At 36.6% G+C, this 19,827-nt stretch overlaps 1 protein-coding gene across 1 annotated transcript in view; it reads left to right on the plus strand.

Annotated features, from left to right (window-relative positions):
• Positions 1-11,085: 11,085 nt before the first annotated feature.
• Positions 11,086-19,827, plus strand: part of LOC140246373 (uncharacterized) — a 36,453-nt gene continuing 27,711 nt past the window's right edge. The window contains exons 1-2 of the mRNA XM_072325842.1: positions 11,086-11,151; positions 16,845-17,919. Coding sequence (XP_072181943.1) covers positions 11,086-11,151; positions 16,845-17,919 — 1,141 coding nt within the window. The remainder of the gene's footprint in view (positions 11,152-16,844; positions 17,920-19,827) is intronic.

Here is a 19,827-nt window from a genome sequence, read left to right on the forward strand (position 1 = left end):
CACCAAGGTGTTAGGGAGCATATGATGAATACTCTGTTGTCACACTAGTCTGGCTCGGCCTTGTTTTGTTTTTGATCCTTGTTCATATTATGGAAACACACAGTATTTTCTGTGGTGCTGATATGATCTACCACAGTCTGGTATTCACAGATTTATTTTTGCCTCATAGATTCCCTTAATTATGGGATTTGCATTCAAATCTACTTCATCATGTATAGAACACACTCTACGATGTCTTGTTGTCAGGTTTTGTTTTGTTTTTGTTTTTGTTTTGTTTTTATTTTTGTTTTGTTTCTGTTTTTATGTTTTTGTCATTTTTTTTTACAAGAGTTGTGCTGCATGCAGGGAAGACACTTCATTTGTCTGCAGTACAAACATATTCAAGGCGTCATTCTGATTTCTCAGTCTTCGAGTCTCGTCAGTCTTTATGCCTATGTCATGATATGACTTGTTGAAGACTGTGACTATCAGAGAGAGTGTTTTGTTTTTTTTTCTCTCCAATAAAGCAAACTATCTTTTCTTGTGAAAAATTGGAGAGAGGGAGGAAAGAGAGTTATACAAATAGATGTGACAAAAATACCTTTTTCCATCATACATACATTGTATGCATTGTGTGTCAAACTATCGCTTTTCCTTGACTGTAGAGTTAAATGCTATTTGCAGTGTAGAGATGTCTTGCCAACAGTTTCTGAACTCATGTCAAAGGAGATGCCATGCATTTGCTGTTATGTAAATATTTCCTTCATACCACATTAAAGGAAATGTTTATTTTTCTTTTATCGTGGGTGAGATCATGAATGGTTTCTTTAGTTGACTGTCATTAATTTGAAACATTCTTATTCTTAATACTTCATTATGTTATGCCATGATTTAAACTGAGTCACTTTAATAGAAAAGGAAAAAGTACTGCTGAAGTTTCAAATTTTCTAACCTGATTTCATGGAACTTATTCATTATGAGAATCCAGCAGCTGACAACATTCAACAAACAGTTCATAGATAATTTGGATATTTATTGCCTGTGTAGATGTGAGAAATACTATTTTCGCTCCATCCTATTTGGATAATTCACCATGAAGATAAGAGTCCTTCCAGTAATTAGACCTTAAAGGGGATGGCTAGTAACTGATCAATGAGAATCAGTGGGAATGCTGGGGGATGATTGTTCCAATTCTTGTGGGATTCATTTAAGAGTACATTGTATATCTGTTGTTGTGTGAAATTTTTTTGCTTCAGAACGGTCTCATATTCAAGTAATGTGCAGTTTAATGCCCCGTCACTGTACAGGCATGCTAACCTGGAAGCATTAAACTGCACATTACTTGAATATGAGACCGTTCTGAAGCAAAAAATGTTCACACAACAATAGATATATAATGTACTCTTAAATGAATCCCACAAGGATTGGAACAATCATCCCCCAGCATTCCCACTGATTCCCACTGATCAGTTACTAGCCATCCCGATTAACTTTAGAGTTTGAGTTGAATTGGTAGTCTTTGTATTCCAGCCCCCATTCTTAGCTTGAAGTGGCAACTCATAGAAATGCCAAAACTGAGGCCAAAGTCCTGAAGTTATTCATGCTTTTCATTGTGATTTTTGGTTAGGGTAAAGCATCTGTTTAGAGTTGCAGATTTGATTATGTTGTGGTTTTATTTCCCGTCACTTTCCTGACACATCTGAGCCATATTTTTCTCCACAGTTCATCATCTAGATACATTCACATTCACACAATATGCAGCAAAAAACAATACTTTCATGTGCATGCATTTTTTTTTCTTCTAAGTACTGTTTGACACCTTGATTTTTGTTGGGTTATGTGACTTACAGAATCCTGATATTTGTTTTCATTAGATCTCATTTAAATTCACTGGGAATAGACTAATTTTACTACAATCAGACATGAAATAAAAATGTTATGGAATTTTCACATTTCACATGTTTTCTCAAGACAGAGATATTGATAGCAACCACATGTTTCATGTAGAAGAGATGGTGATGTAATCAACTCACAAAATTTTTTGAGACCTGTGCACAAATCTATACTAGTTGTACCATGTTTGGCATGATATGAGGAAGGTCATGCTGTGGCGTAAGGTCCTTATGCTGTTATGACCATTACGTCCTTCTGCCTCTCCCTTCTAGGAGCTCTGTAGAGACCCTGCCTCATAATTATGATGAGTAGATTCTTTATGACTGGTGACTCCTGATAAAACAAAGTCCTCGGAATCATCAGTTTTCTGACATTATATCGAAATTTTGTTATATCCGAACAAGTAAAGTATATAAAGATAGATGATGATTTTGGGGCCTAGATTTTTACTTTGTTGGAACAGAAATTTGTCATGACTGTGTTTGTTTTAACAGGAACACTCTGTACCACCACCATCTGTTATGTTTGCATTCCCTATCCTTCAGTAAGAGGCAAAGAGGTATGCACTGGTTTGGAGGGAGGGGGATTGGCGGAAGGCAGGTTAGGTTGAAATAATTCAAGTGTGGAAGCCACTTTTGCTTACCACCAATGACACATCATTGCTGAAGTCATTTTCCTATTTAATGATGTACATATGGTATCAATATTCCTCTCCTGTCAGCTGATGTGATCAGAGATTTGTGTTCACTTCTACATTTGTCTTATTTATGTGTTGACACATGACATCATATCTTAACACAGATGTACAGATATTTTGTTTCCCCTTAAATATTTTTCATCCTGACGTGAAGCTAGAGATATTTCTCTTTACGTTTATTTTGCATGCCTAGTAAAAGTAAATGAATATTTCAGACATATAACAGTAAATCGATTGTGGTTACTATTCATGTAAGTAGACTGAACTGTATTGTTTAGCATCTCTTTACTACTCTGTTAAATATAAGGGGGTTTAGAGAACAGTTGCTCATAAATCACAGTGAAATGTATTATAATCACCAGTTAAAACAAAAACATAGACATGAATGCAATCTTGAAGAGAGTGTGTACTTTCATCAGTATTGTCATTCTTTGATTGATTAGTTCTTTGAGAATTAGGAACCACAGTATTTCAAAATAGATTATTTCTTTGGGACATGTTAGTTTGCATAATGATAGTCGTTTTTATATAATAAAAGTTCAGAAACTGTATTGGTTTGTTGGATTTTGATGATCTGTTTATAAAATCATACTTATTACTGTTCCCAATTGTAAATATAGAGCTAGTGTATATTGCCCTGATCAGTGAGTTTCTTCAATATAATCAGTGATTTTGTATCAGCAGCAAAGAGGGACAATCTACAGAAATAACATCAGAAAAGATGATTGCATAGTCTTTATTGGTTCTTCCCAAATGCAGATGCATGTATTTACATCCGAGGCACCATTCATGTGTGGAAATGAAATACACACATTTTTGCAGAATTTAGACAAATGACATCTACAGACTAATAAACAATGTTTACAAATCTTCTGCCAAAGCAGCTCTTTACACATCAAATTTTTGTGTGATATCATATCCAACAGAATTCAGACATCAAAGTACACTTTCAAATTTGTAATCATCAGCAATATGATTGCCATTATTCACTTAGCAAAGAAGAAAGTAAAGAGAAAGAGATTTATTGTTTCTTAGATATTTGTTATATATTGCAAGGATATTCCTTTCAGTACATTATAAGGAGAGAGTGACTAATGTGTAGAGTTTTATAGTCAAGATGTTTTTGGATGTTAGTATATTCCATGTTGCTCCTGTTGTTTTGGAATCATTATTTTGGCTGACTTTGCTAACATGGTTCATTATGATACGTATTGCACTCATCAGTGGTTTATAGGTTTTGCTTGTAAAAATATGATTTATGAAGGACTGCATTAGCATTTCAGTTTATCAGTGCCACATACAGATCTGTGCAGGGATTTTAGTGCTCAGTAGCATATTGTTGATACCCTATTCCAGTCACTGAGGGATGTGTTGTGAATAAATGCAATGTAATTATTTTGAGCCATCAGTGATAGGGCCATGTCATTCAAAGTACTACCAATAGTCACAGTATTATCTCAAAAATGTTTTGTGCAAGCATCTTTTCCTTGGAATTCCCATGACAAATGAGGACGACCGTTTGGATTTCATAGAAACTTCTTCCACATCCCTGGATAGTTTCGTGCAGACTCAATGTTTCGGTCAGCTACCAGTATTCACATTTTATTGGGAACTCCCTGTACAGCAAGTGATTATTACATACACATCTTATTCAGTGTGTATTAGTGATAATGTGATACATGATTATGGCCCTATTTTTTTTTTTTAATGTAAAGGATGTGTGTCCATACATATGTGTTCATGCATGTATGTATGTGTGAATGTTTATGAGTGTGTGTGTGCGTGTTTGTGTGTTTGCTTGTTTGTTTGTTTGTTTGTTTGGAGTGGGGGATTTTCAGAAGAGGTGCAAGTTGTTTCAAAGGTGTTTTCCTTGTTTCACTAGTCAAAGAATTTACACTTTGATCAAGTTCATTTCAGATGTTTTGTTTTTGTGGTGTTTTATCTTATTTAGTGTCCTTTCTCATGTTTTGTGATGTGAAAGTTGGAAAGAAATAATGCTTTTATAACACATTTTATAAAGAGTTTATATATTTGTAAATATGTGATGTGCTTATTTCAAAGCATAGAATAAAACGGTCATTGCATAGCAATGTCATTTTTCACACAAACACCTATTGAGAACTTTCCTCATTTTTGAGTGTGCAAATGTCAATTTCAGATTTGATATTATTGTACTTGTTTGTGTGTGTGTGTTTTTTTATTTGATTGCTGCATTTTTTCGTCATTCACTGAAAATATGGTTTTAATATGTATACGCAGTGTGTGTATATAAAAATTATGTTTTCCTTACTTCTGTACTCATGTGCATACAGGTATAAGAAGTGTGCCTGCATTTGTGTATGTAGATCTGCGTGAATTCATGGTGTGTATATGTTTGTGGAAAAGTGTGTGTTTCTGTGTCGGACTTGTACTTGTAGCGGTAAGATTTGATTAGATCGACGCATTTCTAATATACACACTGTGTAACCTGATGTCACTGACCTACATGCACACAGGAATGCCCACATGCACAGTCAAGTTGATCACTCGACCAATCGATCCATAAACAAAACCAATTAATCAAATATCAGTGTAAATGAAATAGCATAATCTATACAAATAAAGCATTTTTGTTGTTATTTTAGACTGTGTCAACATGTCTCATATTTTACTCAACTTGACTGGTGCGTGCAGAGCACGGCCTCTGGATGCAGCGCCGAAGAGATTTTTCTCCTCTCCACCAGCTTCTGGGGCAAAGCTCTTTGGGTGCGCTCAGCGCGAGGAGACTAGCGCCACCTATTGACCCACAGTAAAGAATGGGTACAACAGACTTGGGGGGGGGGGGGGGGGGATCCAATACTAAAAAACAAACACCCCCCCCCCCAAAAAAAAAAACAAACAAACGAACAAACAAACAAACAAACAAACAAAAACAAAAAAAACTTAAGTTTATTTCGCTTTATAAATCCCCAATATTTATTATTTGTTTAAATGAAAAATGAAGGTTATTTATTTCCCCAAGATATGAAGGCCCTATGTGTGTGTGTATGTGTGTGTGTGTGTGTGTGTGTGTGTGTGTGTGATTTGGGATCAGTAGACGGAAAAAAAAAGAAGAAAAAGAAAACAATATTCCAGAGACATCTTCTCTAACACCACACAACTCACTATTCATGATTCTCATTACAAACTCCTCTTGTGCTGTGCAGGTTATTGAAGCTTTCGGTACAGGCAATTGGTATAATTTGTATAGTATGGTTTTTAAACAACAGGCAATAGGGGTTACAAAAGAACCTACATCTTATATGAAATGTGGAATATTGAACAAGAATAATGATAATGAAAAAAAAAAGCGTTCAACGCAGGCTCGGGCTTAGTTGAAGCGCAAAACCCAGCACCCTCATTGAAAAAACAACAACAACATAACACAAAACAAAACAAACAAAGCACATACACACGCATCACACACGTAAATCACACAAAGAATAATAATAAAAAAAAAAAGGCATACATTTTTGGTGAGGCGACTATTTATTTCTCCCCAGAATATCAGGCTGTATTAAATTTTGGTGACCGAGACCGCCATCGAGCAACACTGGCAACGACAATTCAGTTTTCCGTCTCGTTTTTCAGACCCCCGGCGATCTTTCTTGATGCTTATTCATCTACCACCTGCGAGATCACGATTGTCCATGTGTCCACCATACGCAGTACATCCACCATTCATGGTTATACCAGTAAACGTGCACATCAAAAAATGCTGTCTCACGAACACACGTTCACACAAACGCACACATTAACACGCACTCAATCACACAGACACTAACAGTGTCAATAAAAAGAAAAAGAAAAGCAAAAGCCGGCAAATGCCCTGAGAGAAAATTGCTTTTCAACACCAGGTAAGAAAATAAAAAAATGGAAAAGCAAGAATGAAAAAGGAAGCGCACACACAAAACCAAATGAGCACACAAAAATTGGTTGCACAGATTACACTCTAGGCTTTCATCGTTCGTTTTACCACCAAGATGAGATAAGCACGGTGTCTATAATATTATAGCCACTTATCGCCCATACGCCTATTTCTGTATGACTTCTTTGAAAAGATGACAGGTATCATTTTGTGCGTGCGCGTGTGTGTGTGTTTGTGTGCGTAACCACACGCATATTGCTCGAAATCCTCGAAATTATACTAATACTTTTTACCCTCATTCAAAAAGGAAGTTCAGACTCGTAAAATGGTGGATTAGGCCTGCTCGTTATTGGTTCTATATACTTCACCATTTTAGGAGAGTCTTATGATTTTATTATGTTGTTATGTTTTAAGAACTACATTAAGTCATTGAAACACGGATTAAATAAATCTCTTGATACCTGAAGGATGTTTGATTCAATTAGTGTTACGTGTACACAAAAGTAGTGTTGTTGTTTTTTTCACGTTTGACAGTCTGTACGTCAAAGACCAGAAAAATTGCAAAGTTGATAAAAACAGCATAATGAGAAAAAAATATATGATCACTCTAAATATCGTCATCTTATTCACTGCAATCACGAACAATATGGAAAAATATGTGTACATGTCACATATTATGTATAAGAGTATATGCACATTTACATATAATTATCAACTTAGTGGATTTACCTGTATAAAATTATGTAGACTTTTTGAAAGAAACTTAGTCCATATTTTATCAAGATCAAGAAATAGTAAATTTAACAAAATGATTTCATGTTTTATTCAGATATTGTATATATGATAAGTGTAAATGAGAGCATCTTATGCTTCTGCTCCTTTGCTTCAGATCATAACAGATATTATAAACTTTATAAACAACATTTTTTAATGCTTCTGCATCGGGAAAAGCCCCATTGATGACGACGTTGAAAGAAAATAAACAAAATGCCAAGTGAAATACACAAAAATCTACTCTGTTTAGTTCACAAATTATCTAAGAATTCAAGTGCGATGTCATCATCAAAACAAGTGGAGAATAATTGTCTAGACTAACTGTGGAATGTGAATACAAATCAACGAAATTAAGCACAGTTTTACATTGACAGTACTTTACGTTTTCTTAAATAGATAATCACTGTTTCTATATATATGTTTCTCTGCTGCAAGTGTTATCATCGTGAAAATGCTGAGAAACATCAATCACATGTGATCATACAGCAAACATCGTCTTTCCTGCAAACAAAGTGTTCCTTACTACATCTAAGTCTATGTCAAGTTCACATAAGTATTGCCTACTTCAAGAATTGAGGTCCTTTATTCGTTAGGGATTACTATACCTTCCTAGGAATTGAACCATTTTTGTTTAATGTGTGCACCATTAAGCATTCAAAATATTCTTACTGTGACTTATACGAGTAATAGTTTCTTATAACCATGTCCTTAGAACATCGTTGTATCGTTACATGTGATAATATTTCGGGGTTTCACTCTCTCTCTCTCTAAATTATATATATAAAGTATATATATATATTATATATATATATATATTATATATATATATATATATATATATATATATATATATATATATATATATATATACATATATATATATAATATGTCGTTTTCTTTGTATGATTATCGTTTTCTGATTTTTTATCACTACCATTGTTAAATCTGTATCATCATCATATCATTATCTTAATCACAAAGTTCTGTCTTTGTCAAAATCAGCATTAGCATTATCTTTATCATTATCATAAGCATGAACATAATCATTATCATTGTTCTAATTATAATTACCTCAGATACAGCTATCATCATTACCACTTTCCATTCCATCATTATAATAGAACTACTAGCAATCTCGAACTTTCAATTATAGCCAGCATATAACAACATTGCAAACACAAACATCGATAGACAGACCTGTCAGTGATGAGATGCTATTTCTAGTTTACTTGATTTCTCTTTATATCAATGCGCCACGTCTCATATCTTAACAACTTTGGTAATACACACTCTTTCGCAAGTAATTACAGTCGCTTACATGCACCACCACGGCGTTTCAGCTTAGCAACGGGGCATTTTGCCCTTTTTGCGCCATAATCAATCTTCAACTGCTTCCTCTCACACCACAAATATTATTTCCGTTGCCTGGTGCGGGTCGGGCTCGTCTGGGAGAAAACCCACCTGCCTCTTCTCTGTGTCACCATGACAACAACTCACAAACTGCTCTGACTATGTGGAGACACAAACTGAGGATTCTCCCCCTCCCCCGGATAACAATGAGTTTGGATTGGATTACAGCCAAAACCAGCGGCTATACACAAGTCGACACTACCGAGAATCGGCAAAGTCCAAGTTAACCGTACATGTACTTCGAAGATAGCCACGGTCAAAGGAGACAGTTGCGTTTTCCGCCGAGAAATACAAGAACATACGTCACCCTTTGGCCCCCTGGGTAAAGCGCCAAGCACGCTCTGAGGTAAATCAATATCGTCTGTTTGCCGGCTCTGGGGAATTTAAGAAATGGACGCAGAGCTATTGAAACGACAACCGTCATTATAGCCTGTCTAACTATGTCCTTGTATAGCAAATTAAGAAACCTTGATGAGAGGAGAAAAGGGAAATGGAAGCTTCGTTTGGAAGGAAATCAAAACAGAAATATTCCTTGGTCTTAAACCTCTGGACATATACACGCACAAACACACACACAACTATATATATATATATATATATTTATATATATATATTTTTTTACTAACCGAGTGACATAAGACATAATTATACATCAAGCTGTTTATAGATAAGTTATATTGTAAACTATCCCCTCCTTCAATAAACTCACAAGCAAACAAAGCATGATTGTGTTTTGTTTTTTTTCGAAATACATAAGAAGAAGTGACTTAGCACGATAAACGTACATTATCATCAAAACTATAAATATTTGCTTTATCTCTTCTGTATAACAATAACTCTTGATTACGTACAGACATAGTATATAGGCCTCCATGTGTCTTAAGAATTATGATCGTATGAGGTTACATTACCCTCATTGATACAAACAAATAGCACACACACAGATGCAGTTTACACAATTACACACACATACGCGCACACAGACACACAGACACACACACACACACACACATATATATATATATATATATATATATTTATTTATATATATATATATATATACATATACACACAATTCTATATGGGTGTGTGTCTGTGTGTATGTTTGTGTGTACCATTGCTAGAGCGAGAAACGATCTGTTGATACGTGCGATATTCAGCTTTATTGAAATGTTCGATCTTATGTGTTTGCTAGAGAGAATTTCGCATTCAAGCTATGAGGTCATGGTCACATGTGGTAGGTTCTCACAAATACGTTAAATGCGCTAAATTTACCATAGAGACTAGCACATTTCATGCGATTTGGTTCAAACGCCATCTACTAGTACACAAGTTCACAATGCATGTGCTTGGTTGATTTGAAAATCCATCCAAATTTTCCTTCGCAGGGCATTTCGACTATGTTCCCTAAGATATGGATGAAACAGAGGGTGACATTATTCCGTATAGAGGCAAGGTAGAACAATTCAAAATCCAAATCTAGATGTGTATAATATTTTGCATGTGAATTTATTATGATTCACTACATGTATAATGTCAATATTCTCTAACTGATAACTAAAACAATTTATGGTGCAGCAATGGTATGCAATAAAAATGACATTCAGCCCATTGATTCTTCACTTAAAATGTGGAAATTATTTCAGAAATGTAAAATCGAAATCGAAAAGTTGAACTTTAAAAAAAAATGCAAAATAAGATTTTACAGTTAAAATCGCAAATTCTCAATTGTAAATCATAACATAACATATTCTGAAAAGCGCAGAGTCAATACTGCAGTGTACACTTGGCATCTTTTCATGGTCAATTTCTGCACGATCAGCATGCTTATGATATATGGAGTGCATGCTAAGTGTCACCCCCTTTAAGTCTGTTGACAAAATGTCCCAATAACCGGCGCCCTCACTCGCATCTGACACGTAGCTACCTGTGTTCCATTTTGCATGAATGGGCGTCTCTTTTGCAGAGCGCGCCACGGGAAAGAAGGGCTGCAGGTGGCTTGAGCGATCCGTCGGTGACAATTCTGATGTGTCTTGTTTTTCATCCTCTCCCGTGTATCTCCTCTCGTTTCTACGGAGATATTGGATCTTCCCAGGCGCATTATTTCGGATAGGATGCAGTCGGGTCGTCACTGTTGATTCGTCAAGATCTGCCTGTGCCGCATTCCGGCATCTTTGGGGGATTTATTCGGAATGCCATCAATTTCCTCTTAACATTTATGAGGGCATCTTCAGGTTCTAACATTTTAGTTATAGTGCAGCGTCTTTGAGGAAAAAAAAGAAGAAGAAATGTTTTGATATTGAAATTTTTTTTGGCGCCAACACACTAAATCATGTATCTTGACGACAAGGACCTTCCGAAACAGATTGAAAATGGGTCGCAGTGGTGGAATGTTGGACTTTTGACACTCATTTTCTGATTTACGAGTCGTCTGGAAAATAGAATGATGGATACAGCTTCCCAGGACGACGGGACGGTTTTCTCCAGAGCGACGACTCTTCACGATATAAAAGTAAGGAATGTGTTACGTTATTTTTCAGTAGCATACACTTTTAACTATTTTCATCCCACCTTGCAATCATCAATGATATTGCATCTATTCTATTCTTTCGGGATTATATCGTATCATATCTATTGCACTGTTTCATATCAAAACATTTCCCCTCTCTTTCTTTGCACACACTTGAAGCAAACTTGAAACAAATTCCACTGTGACTGGAGGGAGAATCAAACATTCATGTTGCAACATTATTCTAGTCTCATAGGGCATATAATCATAACTCCTCTCTTTTGGTCTGAAGAAATGTGATCATCAGCAACTCTCTACATGACAATTATGTAAATAAATTCAAAACTGCTCCCTTCAAATGCATAATCTTTACATACATTTACGTAGAACACTATGTCTTGTATATCATCATGCCACATTAATTTTTCGTAATAAGTATTATAACTATATTGAGTTCATTAAATCACAACTATGCAGAGACGTAAAAGTAGTCGTGTCTTTGCGATAGATATGATATCAATATTATTAAAGTCATTATTGTCATATAAATCTAACTTTAATGACACTATTGAATCACTAGCGAATTACGAATATCAAATTGCAACTACTAATCATGAAAATATTTCAATCATATGAGTGTTGTCGTTTTCGTTAAGAAGACGCCACTCTCTTCCTTATTTTTTCCACTTAACCCCAGATTGGATATAATGTCCATAGCAGGAAGAGTGGAAGGGCACAAGCCTCATTAGGGGGAAACTATAGGAACTAATGACTTTACAATGCAGATGGCTGACGCTTCTAGGTTCCCTTTTATTGAAAAAAAAAATTATATGATAGCAACTCTTGCTGGAATGGCAGTTGTCATGGTAATGACAAGAATCCAGCGTCCTGATTGGCATGTTGACATGGGAAGTCGACGTTCCAGCAAGAGTGAAATGAAATGAAATGGGGCCTGCTGTCTACCTGAGATATCAACATGTTCCATTCTCGATCTGTAAAGTACTGTGACGTCATCACGATAAAGTTGAAATTATGATAACATGATTTGGGTTCTGTGAAAGTTTTTTTTTTGTTGGTTTGTTTATTTTTTCAAAGAAAATAGAGCGCTCGAAAAAAAGTTTGTGAGAGTGCTGTAATTTCTTCTTTGTCAATCATGTCGTGGATTACGATCAACAAAATCAATTTGTGCTGCAAGATATGGAGTGTTTTGTATGTTACAGTAAGCTTTATATCTAAGGTGATACGTCTATGATATTCGTCTGCTGATTACATAATATTTCATAATATGTTATTCATGTGTTATATGGGGGAAATGGGCTATTAAAGATGAAGTCCTATCCTATCTCCGAAAATACAACACACTGGCTTTCACACTTTTTCCTTTCGATATCTCCACAATGTATATCTAATTATAGACTATGCATGACACAAATATATTCTTACTATGTGCATAAAATGTAACTTAACTTGCAAACCTTACATTCTATCAGCGAAGAAACAACACAATGCGTAAACATTGATAACATAAAAGCAAAACATAGGCGCACTAAACAGAAGCAAGTGAGAGGATAGAGGCATTTTTACTCACGAAACTTTCTAATAAGATGTAATGGGAAACAAGTTTTAAAAGTTTAAAACTGAAAAAATGTTAATATAATTCTTGGAGGCAGATGATGGAATTGTCAGTGATGATGATAACGATATTTGTGATCATTATGAAAACGATTGAAGAGAGTGATTAACATTTCTTTGATCAACACAATTGTGAAAAGTTGAATTATAATGATGCCTCTTTGATTATCATGACAAGCATAGTATCATAATGACCGCAAACGTCAAAGCCAAATTATATTCCGGATGTAGCATGATTGCACAAAGCATCATCAAACGCAAAGCATGCATACATGCAGGACAAAACAAGGAGAAAAGGATGCTAGCAACTTACGCCCTGTGCGCGCAATCACCTCTCCATGGGTGCACCTGTTCAGGAAATGGTGGCATCTCCGTGCCGAGCGAGTGCCATTAGGCCGATGGCAGTATATCATGTGACACGCCATAATGGGTGAGGCCCTTTACTCAGGATATACCCATCCCCCCTTGTCATGAGTTGATATTCGTTCAAATGGGAGGGTAGCTGCTTTTTAAATCTTACAGAATACATCACACCCCCTTTCAGCGATTATCACCACCCATGTGTGGTACACCGGCCAGTGGCGTCATTTAATGTTTTCTTGTGAGAATATGATTATTATTATGAGTAATTCCATTCAGAACCATACAGACCTACAGAATTAGGTGGCATATATTTATACGTTATTGAAAAACAAAACTAAAATAAAAATACAGAAGAGTTTTACTTAGGCATTAAGTCATGTCAAACTAGTTGCATCAAACACAAAGAAATACTCGAGATATTAGACATTCGGCAGTAGATTATGACAAAAGGCTGCGTTGATGAAAAAAGGTGAAGTCAAATCGTGTAGACTGATATCACTGGAAACGTTTCTCAAAGAGTTTTTATTGTGTGAGCCGTTGCACTAACTGAAGTAAGTTGATTATAAACTTTAAAGAAGAAAACGTATACTTTAACGAACATCACGTGTTTTAAGCTGATGATTAAAATATAATTCAATTCATTTCAATTTAAATGAAATTTTATATCCAATAACACTTTTTTCCCCCACTAAGCACGGTTAACATCATAACTCAAGATTAAATGAAGTGCCAGCTTTGGTCGATGAACAACTGAAAAGAAATGTTTGCCATGATAATCATTCGAACGTTAAGGATGACTTCATGACATTGTGTACTCCTTGGCAACGGCAAAGCTTGCCTGGGGTTCCTTCAGGGTGCCCCACGTATAGCAATTCTGACCATGATAGAATAAATATTGAACAAAATACCTGATAAGAATCGATCCTTCCGATTTGGCATTGGGTCAAACAAAGCAAAGGATTTTGAAGGATTCTATTACTCTGGTTATTCCTTTATGAAGCTGCTGACGTTTGCAACTAAAACAGGTGTTTTTGTGACTTGTGCCACCGTGTTTCATGTCATGTATCTTTTAGACGTGGATGTGGGGTAGAGACAAATTTAGCTACAAATGTAAAGGACGAACGGTAATTATTTTTTTCATCGTTCGCGTTGGATTTGTAATAATATGCTGTCTCTACGCTTTGCAGTCCACCTGTCGGTGAGGGATTGTATACGGCTTATACCATCTGCATCGATCTAAAATAAGATTCAGTCAAGTGTGGCCCTTATGGTAACGCGTTCTCCCCCGTCATTCACCGTCATTGATAGAAGATGCCCATTCAAGCGGTATCGATGCTTGTATATGCATTTCGTTGGAATATCTGTTTCGCGGTTGTCCATTATGGAAGGGATATACCATCATAATGTAATATTACAGTTCATACAGCGATAGAGTTAATAATCAATACAGTATACCCCCAAGCTCAGATACGTATGTCCCCCATGGAACCTTAATTTTATAGTATATTAGCTGTCCTTGATAAGAGATATATAGCTAGCATACGCCAGTATAGGCCTACGTATAATACAATTAGAATGTTCCCTGTACACAGTACATTTCGCACGAACATTTCCGGTGAGATTAAGCTAAAATTAATGATAGCAATAACGTTGAGTGTACTGCACCCTAGACAAAATAAAATAACCACTGTTATATACTTAGCCCTACTACGTTATTTATACAAATATAAAAATGCCACTTTCTTCCTATGACTTCATCGCGTATAAAAGACATTGTGGCGTTTCTGCCTTGTAACACAAACTTGAACCGTTTAATGAATAACATCAGTTTGCTATCCTTTGGCATCATAGCTACTCTTTAGACTGAAGGTACATGTGCTGTTAAAGTCATTATCCATTATCATTTTCTTTAACGAGCTCCAAACTAAGTTGCTCTTCAAAGCAAGATGTGTGAATATTGCACCATTTTCCAAATATGCCACATCACAGTGTGTATCACTTACATTCGAACTTCATGCAAAGACAGTGGAACCTTTAAGGGCCTAATATTTATCAAGTTTCACAATTAGAGTAATGAATAATCTTCCGCAGTTTGTTTAAAGTAACTCGCAACAGTTTTGTTGTGAAACGCAACATAGGGGTCTGACAATGATTAACGGTTACCCCGAAGGTTTGACTATTTTAACCTTGAGTAATCTTTTATCTATCACATTGCAATACAATTTTGAGATTCATGACAAATTATCTGCTTAAAATAATGTCATCTAATAAATTTCGCAATTACAAATAGCTCTCGGCGAAATTGCTCAGTGTCCTCCAGTAGATCCAACAATTTTCTCGTATGCAAATTCATATTCCCTAAGTGCAAAGCCAGTCCATAATCTAGGTGACTTTCACTTATGCTTATAATAAAGAAGAAGAAGAAGAAGAGGAAGAAGAAACACGCAAAGAAACAGGACCTTCATGCAAGTCTACATGATATATCGTGTTACAATAAAGTCAAAAAGAGTAGAATACTTACTCCGTATCAAATTATTGATGAGTTGTAAAAACTGAGCAATTATGACTTTCAAAGAAAAGAGTTTGTAACTCAAAGGGAGAGTTTTGAGGTAATCGGATCATTTCGTCATCCGATTTACATATTGGGTTGGTTCAATGACATTTATATCCAGCAAATATAATATGTAATATAAGTACAAGTAACATGCGATCGATTCGAAAATACTATGGACACATCTCTAGAAGCACCAAAACTTGTGATGAGTATAATGTCCTCAACATAAATGATATGACATCTAATGATATGTAGTATCATGGTAAATAGAACTGAAAACCGAAGGTAAGGACAAAGAGAAAGACAGAGACATATTATATAGACAATAACAGAAACAAAAATAGGGACATACGAACACGAACATTGACAGGGGCATCAACTTTGACTATATATAACAATAATAAACGGGACGTGAAACCCATCAAATGTTTAATCAGGGATTGTCGAGGGTATATGGCGAATGGAATCTTGAGATAATATAGAGAATAGACCTTGAGACCTTTATGAAAAGAGTTTTTACTCTAGAATTCTGTAACTGTCCGCTTTATGACGGATTTTGGTGAAGCTTTCACGGAATCTGTTGCATTGATTTTATCCTGATTCAGAGTTGATCTGAACCTCCTGTGATACTTCACGTTAAATTCAAATGGTAAATATATATATATATATATATTAGTTACGTGCAAAATGTTGCATTGAAGAAAATTGCTTGAAAACATAAATCATCAACTTAACGAAATCAAAGAAATCGAAAATATGATTTGAATAAGGAGGATGACAATGACATAAAAAAAATATGCCTCACGTGAATATACTGTGGTAATATTGGAACCGTAACCACTTTAAAAAATGGGAGTTCATCTCGAAATTCACGCCGTCAGAAAAAAGATAATGAGGGACATTAGTGATCAACGTCACGAGCTAATGGACAATCAAGCATATGAAGTATCATTACGATTATAGCGTCCATTAACCAATCTTGACGTCACATCAGTGTTGGTACTGCGAAAATAAATTGGAAAGATTAGTCATTGTGGGCGATTTTAATTCCCAATATGACATGGCGTATTATGCCTCGCAAAAGTGTCCTTAATCTGCGTTCTAATTGCTCCGTGTGTATGTGTTTTGTCGTTTTTTCCTCACCTAGGAGACGCTGCGGGCAAAGCCCTCGATACTTCGCGTGGAGTTCGAGCACTGCGCGTGCGTCAACGAGGATGCAATCAGGGATTTGGTCGCCATTCTCAACCCGCGGTTAATGAGTCTTCGCGTGACGAGTATCCCGGAGTTTACAAACAATGCGGTGGCAATCCTCTCCGAACGGTGCCGTGATTTGCAGCACGTTCGTTTCGAGTCGTGTCCGAGACTCGACCGCACGGCCTTGGTTCTTCTAGGTACCAACTGCAAGAACCTTAAATCGGTGACCTTCGCCAGGGGAGATGGTGTCGAGTGGAAATTGGTAGACAATGCCGTGGACGCCTTGACCGAGCACTGCAAAGCTGATCTTGAGGTGGCAAGTTTCATCAGTTTCGCGCGAATAACGGACAACGGACTTCGGTCCCTGAGCAAACAGTACTGCGCGAGTTTAAACACGGTCAATTTCAGCGAATGTGAGGCTATTAGCGATGATGGCCTTTATGCGCTCGCCGCTAATTGTACAAAACTAAAACACTTAGCCTTAAACAGGACTAGTATTTCCGACAAAGGTTTGGCGTATCTGGCGGAAAAACGGCGAGATTTGCTTGGCTTGGAGGTAGGACATTGCATTCGCGTTACAGATGTAGGAATCCGTAGTCTGGCTCGCTTCTGCCTCTCTCTGGAATCAATTAACGTGGAACATTGCCTGCAAATTACTGATGAGGCGCTAACGGCTCTCGCTAACGGCTGTTTCCAGCTCCAAACTCTTAACTTCAGTCGCACGGGCCTGACTTGCGTGCCCAGCTCCATCATCAGCCTCGGTAAGCTCAGGAAAATCGAAGTCCACATGTGCAAGGAGTTGAGTTCGCCGCCGCAGGAGATCATCGAACGCGAGGTCGATGGATTGGTGGATTACTTCTGTGAGAGGAATCTCGGCTATCGTCTGCGGATGATGGTGTTCGGGCCAGGCGCCGGCGGGAAGAGCAGCCTGGTGAAATCCATGTGCTCGGGCGTGGCCCAGAGGGTGGACACACCCACCGATGGGATGGAGACGACAATCTGGTGGCCGTTCCGGGGAACAAGCAATGGTAAACTACAGAGCATTCAAGATTGTACCGTCCTATCAAGTTTACATTGTTATTTGCCATATCAGCTTTTGATGTTGCTGCTTCGATTATCATCAGTGTTATCACTATTTCCATTATCACATAACACTGCTGTTACCAATGCCTCAACATTTTCTTATTTTTTTTTTTTTCGGTCAAACTTCTTTATCATTGACAGCAATAGTATTCAATTTTAAGACATCATATCCTTCACTGCAAAAAGTCCGGTGTCAAATATGAAACACCGAGCTGGTGTTAAATTTCAGGTGCTCATTTTTGGTGTTAGATTAACACCTCCGGGTGTCATTTCAAATCTAAAATTATTTTTTTTTTGATAGTTTCTTACTTACTGTTCTTCTTATTGATTTTGAACTTCAACAAGACGATCGAAATATTTTCCGATAAGGTACTTGATTTTTGAAAAAAGATGTGAACACATTTACACCACAGTAACACCGGTTGGTGTGGCCTCCTATTGAAGCTGGATGGTTTTATACCATTGGCATTCACACAATATCAAATCAACACCATGCGGTGTCATTTTTGAATTAAAACCAGCGCAGTGTCAAAAATATCACCAGCTACAGTGTCAAATTAACACCACAAAGTGCCAGGTGAACACTTTTCAACACCATCACGACATACTTTCTACACCTGTGGGTGTGGTCCTCTATTGACACTTGATCGATGTTAGATTTGACACTCATGGCGTTAGATCTAACACCGATGTTCTTGCAGTGTTTTCTCTATCGTCCCATTCACCTTGGTCTACCGTAGACATAGATGTATCAAAGCTCCGAAGTGAACACATAGTCGCTTAGTACATGATTGATATACTGATTCGTTTATCGTATCAGTGAGATAGTTATAAAACCCAACTCATCGTCATTTTTTCTATAATCATTACTGGTTCCTGTCAACGTAAATGTTACTATTGTCAGTCAGCCTCTTGTGATGATTCATTTCAACTTGCTACTGTAGTGCATATGTATTTCATGCTTTTACACATCCACTTCTAAACATACGCGAACAACTGCAGTGAACACAGTTAGTTTTACTACATTGTCTCGTGTAATCGTGAGCACACCAGCGTTCTATTTTTTTTAATTTCGCCATTCTGTAAAGTTGTAAACGCCGCACCCACCATTAAACACAGTATCACATATACGGCACACTTAATACACACATAATTATTATACACATTTATGACAGCATCACACAGTATACATCCACAATTGCAATATCTCGTTCCATGTATAGAGTTAATTGACTTTAATACAACACGGTAAACGAGGTCACGCACGCCTTTTAGTATTTAAGAAATGATGACAGCATTGACACAATTTCCTTCACTATTCGAGAAGGCGGGTGAGGTGGGACAATGTTTACCTACAATCGATTCTGAGCGATGTCTTTTAATTAAGCGCAGGAGAGGGGAGAAGTGTCCGCTGTCCTTAGATCGCCGCCGGCAACGGGCATTATGAGAGTCGCTCCCATGAATCGATCTAGTCTGAAATGCGCCATTTCTTAAACGATGCCTTCAACGTCCCCTCTTCAGGTGTCTTGGTCAAATACGCTTGACTTATGATATTTCAACAAAACTTATATGATTACAAGGCAAAACGTGAGACACTCAAGAGCACTTAAAAGTTTTGATAAAATGATGTCTTTTTGGAAATGAATGCAATGAATATTCGTTTTGTCTCAACACAAATTACAATCATATATAAAATCATATCCTATACATTATAAATGTATTCATGCACATACATACTATCTATCTTTAAACATCTATTTATCTTTATATGTTTATTGATTTATCTATTTATATATTCATTCAATTATCAATTTGTTAATTCATTGATTTGTTCATAGCACATGTAGCTCTTT

Source organism: Diadema setosum, chromosome 2 (genome assembly GCF_964275005.1).
Source record: "Diadema setosum chromosome 2, eeDiaSeto1, whole genome shotgun sequence".
NCBI lineage: Eukaryota > Metazoa > Echinodermata > Echinoidea > Diadematoida > Diadematidae > Diadema > Diadema setosum.